This window comes from Vigna unguiculata, chromosome 7 (genome assembly GCF_037176805.1).
Source record: "Vigna unguiculata cultivar grain cowpea cultivar isolate G323 ecotype 2 chromosome 7, ASM3717680v1, whole genome shotgun sequence".
In the NCBI taxonomy this organism is placed as follows: Eukaryota; Viridiplantae; Streptophyta; class Magnoliopsida; order Fabales; family Fabaceae; genus Vigna; species Vigna unguiculata.
Window position 1 is genome coordinate 525538 of NC_140798.1, and position 7156 is coordinate 532693.

At 31.4% G+C, this 7156-nt stretch overlaps 1 protein-coding gene and 1 pseudogene across 1 annotated transcript; both read left to right on the forward strand.

Moving 5' to 3' along the window:
- Positions 1-233: 233 nt before the first annotated feature.
- Positions 234-1155, forward strand: LOC114192398 (albumin-2-like). Its single transcript, XM_028082109.2, has one exon. The coding sequence runs from the start codon at positions 287-289 to the stop codon at positions 965-967; it is 681 nt and encodes a 226-aa protein (XP_027937910.1). The 5' UTR covers positions 234-286; the 3' UTR covers positions 968-1155.
- Positions 1156-4319: 3164 nt separating this feature from the next.
- On the forward strand, positions 4320-5340 carry LOC114189852 (albumin-2-like; annotated as a pseudogene).
- Positions 5341-7156: the final 1816 nt, after the last annotated feature.

Here is a 7156-nt window from a genome sequence, read left to right on the forward strand (position 1 = left end):
AAAAAATGGGTATGGGTATAAGAAAATACCCGTTACCCGGTGGGGATGGGGATGGGTCAAAAGTTGTATACCCGTTGAGTTTGGGGATGAGGATGGGATGAATTTTTATTATGGGGATGGGGATGGGATCATGATACCCGTACCCGTCCCGCTCCGTTGCCATCCCTACCCACTAGGGCAGATAAGAGTACTATAAGTAGATACCTCAGAGAGGAAAGTAAGCATCCCCAAATCAAATCATATCTACCTTACTTCCTCTTGTTTGGTTAAGAGGAAACAAAAAAAGATGCCAAACCCTTATATCAATGCCGCAATTCGTTCATCAAGAGATCACGAAGTGTATTTCTTCATGAAGAACAAGTATCTGCGGTTGCATTACGCTCCCGGAACATATAATGACAAGATTTTGACTAATCTGCGTCCGGTTAGTAGTACTTTTCCAGCACTGGCATCAAAGTCATTTGATGTAATAGACTGTGCCTTTGACACCGAAGCGAGTGAAGCATATGTGTTCTCCGGCAACCGCTGTGCCTACATAGACTATGCTCCTGGTTCAGCACAGGACAAGATACTCGCAGGTCCTACCACAATTGCTGAAATGTTTCCTGCCCTAAAAAACTATGTGTTTGCGGATGGCATAGACGCTGCATTTAGGTCAACCCAAGGAAAAGAAGTTTACTTATTCAAGGGAAACCTGTATTGTCGCATAGCCTATGATACCAAGAAGATTATTGGCAGAATTTACGACATCGGTGATGGGTTTACTGTTCTGAAAGGTACGATCTTTGAAAGTGGAATCGATGCGTGTTTTGCTACTCATAAGGATTCTCAAGCTTATCTTTTCAAAGGAGACAAGTATGTGCGCATCAAGTTCACCCCAGGTTCATCTAATGACACTCTTCTCGGTGATATCAGGCCTATTCTTGATGGTTGGCCCGTTCTCAGAGGCATTTTGCCTGTCGACTAATCACGCTCTCTTCATCAACCACCTCAACTCAACCTTAGCATTGGAAACCATGTTTCCTTTCCTAACGTAACAAGTCTTCATGTTTTTGTCTTTTCCTTTTCTTTTCTTTTCTGTTGTATCTGATGATGTTTTCTTTTTCCTGTCTTTTGTGCACTTAATTATAAATAAAACTGGGTGGTTTTGGTTTAGTACAATTAATACTCTGTAGATTTATTTTAATTCATAAATTTTTTTTTTGACTTTATTCTCGATTCTTTTCGAAACCCAATCTTATACCAAAGATGCTGCCTTTGGTCTTTCTTACAAGAATCGACAAGTCTCGATAATCATTATTGTAGTTCCATCTTTCGCATCCTTCTATTTGGTCAAACTTTCGAAGAGATATGTTTGAAGAGATATGCATCCTATTGATAGAATATTTGATATACCCTTTTGTAACTTTCCTTGTCTTGAGAATTGATCTACTTATAGTGTTACTATTTTACCTCGAAATTTTTTGGATCATCATCCCTTGCTTTCTATTCTTTCTCATTCGGCTCGAGTTTCCAAATCACCCCTTTTTGGTTTCTAAAAATGTGGAAGTCTCATCTAGATTTTCGTTCACTTACAGATATCTTTCCAAATATCTTCGGCCACAACCATATTATTGTATCTTCGCCGAGTTGTCATAGTTAATCACCGTCAACTTGATAGGGACACATTATCTGTAAGATTGTCTGTCTCATTCTCTTTTCTAAACACTCAAGCTCTCTCTACCTTTTTTTTTTTTTCAATCCAACACTCAAGCTGATAGCTCTTAATAATAAATTTTTTATTGTGAAAAAACTTGATCTACCTCTTCTGTTATTTAGTTCATAGCCTCAACAATACAATTTATAAGCTTTCAATTTTCTGACTGTGCTCAAAACAGATAAAAATGGTTAGAACGGCTAACTTATTAATTATCTAAATTTCAACGGCTAATATATTAATTATCCACCATGATTAATTACCTACAACAACTAATTATCCCCAACACGACTAATAAATTTAAGTTTATTACAAACCCAAACTACAACCATTTGATCAAAATTAATATATGGTTCTTATTAGTTCCATTGCACCAATTCATTGATTTGTGTCTGTATAGAGTAGGTTTAACCCACACATTTATTAATGTTTTATTTTTTATTTATTTTCTCTGCACAGTATTGGTTAGACGGACACTTATATTAATTAAAATTTATTTTATAGTGTTGGCTTAACACAATCTAAATTATTTTAGTGGTGTTAGAGTTTGTCCACACTCTAAATTTTATTTAATTATTTTATTTTAATAAATTCTAGTGTCCAACTAAATTCTGTTTAGTCAATTCTAAATTTAATTTAGTGTTATATTAAACTCTGTCTAACCCAATCTAAATTTTATTTAAACTTACTTTTTATTTTAATAAATATTAGTGTTCGACTATAGACTGTTTAGCCTACTCGAAATTGTTAGAGTTGACTTAGTCCATTATCAATTTTGTTTAATTTTTTTTATTTTAATAAATGTTAGCATCCAACTAGAGTATGATTAACTCACTCTAAATTTAATTTAGTGTAGTGTTATAGATGTGAGAACTTAGAAAATTGTGATTTATGAGTGATTGTGTTTTAAAATAATGAGATCCTATTATTTTTTTGGTGATTCACTTATATCATGGAAGAGTGAGAAAAAGGATATTGATAGTATACAAAAGCTGAGTATCGCGTCATAGCTTTGACTACGTGTTTGATTGTTTGGTTACATTGGTTACTTGTCGATATGAGTGTCTATTTGAAAGATTTTATATCTCTACACATTGTGACAATAAAAATGTTATTCATATTGTTCATAACTCTGTTTTTCACGAGTGAACCAAGCATATATATTGAAACAGATTGTCATTCCACTCATCATCTTCAACTTGATTTTATATCCTTACCATTTGTTCCTTTGGCTCGAAGATTGTAAATATATTTTTCTAGTCGCACCTCATTTTACACTTTCGCTTTTTAATTGACAAACTTTCAATGCATTTAGCCGTAACATTTTGAGTTTGGGAAAGATGTTAGCAAGGTCCATGTTTTAGACCGATTTACTTGTGGCTTCTAGGGTTAGCTTTGTATATATATATATATATATATATATATATATATATATATATATATATATATATATATATATATAATATACCTCTTGTAACATTTTATACACAGTCAATATTACACAATACCCTTTTTCATATATTTATTTGCTTTCTATATTAATATGCGGGTATAAAAAATAACAGTATTCGTTACCTATGAATATTCATTTATAATATCTATTTTTTATCTATCGGAAGTTTTATATTCAGATATTAGTTTTTTTTACATCCCTGACCTGATCACATTAAATTCTTCTACCATGTTTTATCCATAGCTCGTTTAACTGCTACAAAGTAGAAGTGTCACAGGTACATTACCTTATACTGCTAAAGTATATATTACGCTCAATGGCATGTTGTTTAAGTTAGACAATATGTTGCGTATGGAATAAAATAATTATATCCTGTAAATAAGATTTAAAGTAACCACCCTGGGTTTTACCTACTTTGCCTAAGCGTTTTGATCGACGACAAATTATAAAATACTACCTAATGTAAAACGCATGGCCCCTGAAAACATACTATTGCATTGCGGAAACACATATTCAATAGTTTTAATTATATAATATTGTTTATGCAATAATTGATTATATATTACTAATTAAACTATCATATCGTAGAAGCAATGGAGCATATTATTATTGAGTATAGGTGTACCAAATAGCAGTGTTTATTTATATCGGTCTGTTCTATTACTTTATAACTGGAAAACACGGTTAATTTGTAATATATAAAATATGTGTGGTAGTATGAATAGAACAACTTATCTGAGTTTATGCGATGAGGTAGCACACGGTTTAAATAACACAGTAAAGTATTAATTAATGTATTGGAAGCTGAGACAGTAAAGTGTAGAAGCCAAGAAGCTCATAACATTTGTTCATGTGATGACAAAAAGCACATGCACAATTTAGATAACATCTTCTTACGTGTTACAATTTAGTGGCTTTTAAGGTTACGTGTTACCCCTCGCTTTAACCTTATCCCCAAGTGCCACAGTCTCAGCGTCGATTAAAAACATCCAAAAATCTTAACACGTTTGCCATCATACATTACAATAATAAAGTTAGATGATGCCAACAGAAAAGACATGCAGCACCGATAACATTTACAAGGCTGGTTTGTTTTGACATGATAGATCATATTTGTGTCAGTTTCCACTACTAAGTAAAGATTCCCACTCCATATCACTATAAATACGTACCTCGGAGAGGAATGTAATAAGCATCCTAAACATCTCTCTTGTTTTGTTTAAGAAAAAAAATATGTCAAACACTCCTTATATCAATGCTGCATTTCGTTCATCAAGAGAATACGAAGTGTATTTCTTCGCGAAGAACAAGTACGTGCGGTTGCATTACACTCCCGGGAAAACAGATGATAAGATTTTGACTAATCTGCGTTTGATTAGTAGTGGTTTTCCATCACTTGCAGGAACGCCATTTGCAGAACCTGGAATAGACTGTTCCTTTCACACCGAAGCGAGTGAAGCATATGTGTTCTCCGGCAACCACAGTGCCTACATAGACTATGCTCCAGGTACAACTAATGACAAGATCCTCGTAGGTCCGACCACAATTGCTGAAATGTTTCCTGTCCTGAAAAACACGGTGTTTGAAAACAGCATAGACTCTGCATTCAGATCAACCAGAGGAAAAGAAGTTTACTTATTCAAGGGCAATAAGTATGTTCGCATAGCGTATGATTCGAAGCAGCTTGTTGGCAACATTCGCAACATCGGTGATGGGTTTCCTGTTCTGAAAGGTACGATCTTTGAAAATGGAATCGATGCGTGTTTTGCTTCTCATAAGGAGCCTGAAGCTTATCTTTTCAAAGGAGAGAACTATGTTCGAATCAATTTCACCCCAGGTGCCACTGATGACACTCTTGTGGGTGATATCAGGCCTATCCTCGATGGTTGGCCTGTTCTGAGAGGCATTTTCCCTGTCAGCTGAACAAGGTTTCACTTTCATGCATCGACCACCTTAGCCTCGTCAGAATAAACAATAAATGGTCTCATAATAATATGTTACCAATAAGGCTTCCATTGCCAAAGTTTGTTTCTTTCACTTTGATGTAACATTAGGATTGGAAGCCTGTTTCTTTTCCTAATGTAACAAGTCTTTGTGTTTCCTTTCCTGTACGTGGATGTTTCAAGTTTGTTTCCTATCATCATGTAATCTCTGCACTTAATAATGAATAAAAGTGGGTGGTTTTGTTTAATACAGTGATTGTTATAGATTTTGTGGTTTTTCTTTTTATTTTAAAATTTATCAAATGAACTTTCATAAAATAAAATACAATTAAATTAAATTAAATTAAGTTTTAATTTTAACTAATTACTTATATTAATTAGTAATCAATTTACACACTAAAATTTTTAGTGAAAATCTTGATAATTAATTAATGTCAATAACTAATTTAAAGTTTAATTGATCACTCATTATAATTTTTTTTATAAATTACTATCAATTAAATCACGATAGTGATCAATTATATTCTACTTTTAAAATTAATTGGATTATTTTTTAACTTTAAAATTAATTATTATTTAAAAAATTTCTTATAATAATAAATAATTATTAATTAAGAATTTTTTTTAACGATAAATAATTTATCAAAAGGGTAGTCATGAAATTTTCTTGTAAATAGAGTAGTCTTTAAGTAATCATGTTCTTCAAATAGATGTCTAAAATAAACAACTTTCAAAGACTACAATTTATGAAAGGTATCTTTGATTGAATTGCGTAAAATGGTCAATTATGAAAGATAAACTCTTTTTCTCAGTATGCAACTCAGTTTGGCATTAGAAATTTCAACTTAAAATAACTTATCAAAATTGCACTGATGCAGTTTGTAAAAAGCCTATGCAGGTTTCCTCTGAATTTGATATTTCAAATGGTGTTCCTGAAGTTCACGCTGATTTTAATGCTTTTCACATAATTGGAAGCTGAACCTAGAGAGCTTATAGCTTAATCTGGATGAAGTTTTAAATGATAATAGCTTTGAGATGAACATTGATACCGCTGCTGAATCATATGTTATTGTTGATTTTAATGTGGCCACTGAAATTCATGGTGCAGTTGTTAATGTTGCTAATTTTCATGAAACTAGTTTTGATTTTAACATATTTGGTGTACTGACTTTTGCTAACAGTGGAACAGACGCAACGCAGATATGTTAACCGGAAAATTTTAATCAAATTATTCAAAAATTCAAAAGAAGAAAAAAATTAAGGCTTTAATTATATCACAAAAAAGAGTTAGGAATAAATTTATAAAAATAGATAAGAAAAAAAAATTAAAAAAATGCTTAAACCTTAAAAATTCTTTAACACATAATCATTTGTTGGATAGTGATGAATTTGATTTATTTTCAGAATTAAATATCTTAAGAGAAATTATAGGTTTTGAAAAATAATAAACCAATTGACATTATTAATTATATAAAAAGAATAAATTATTTTATAAATACATATATAACTTATAGAATAATATTAACAATTTCATTGTCAATTGCTTGAGTGAAAAGATTTTTTAAAATTAAAAATAATAAAAATTTATTTAAAATCAACAATGTCTCAAGAAAGATTAAACAGATCAAATCTATTATCTATTGAAAATAAATGTTAAATAAAATTAATTACGACAATCTAATAAATAATTTTGTATAAAAAAATTAAAAAAAAAAAACTTATTTTTTAGATATGTTTTGTACCTCTAGAGTCGTCCCTGATAATATATTTTAGCATTCAAATCAACATTTCTTAACCGGGGAATTGGAATTATCGGTGAAACCTGCAAATTGGAATATAATGTAACTGATCTTTCAGATGGTATATCATTACCCTCTTTTGTTGTTTTTCATATAACATATCTGTTATTCTTTATAATCAATAGCTTAGAGAAATTAACGAGCCTTCATAATCTATAAACCATGATTTTTTTTTACTTGGGACGTTTCATGATTTTGAAAAGTATATGGTACTAGTTACTAGAGTGAGATTCTTTTGTGTCCGGACAAAATTTAATATTAAAAT

Coding starts and splice junctions, on each gene's coding strand:
- LOC114192398 (XM_028082109.2), top strand. CDS start 287: ATGCCAAACCCTTATATCAATGCCGCAATTCGTTCATCAAGAGATCAC.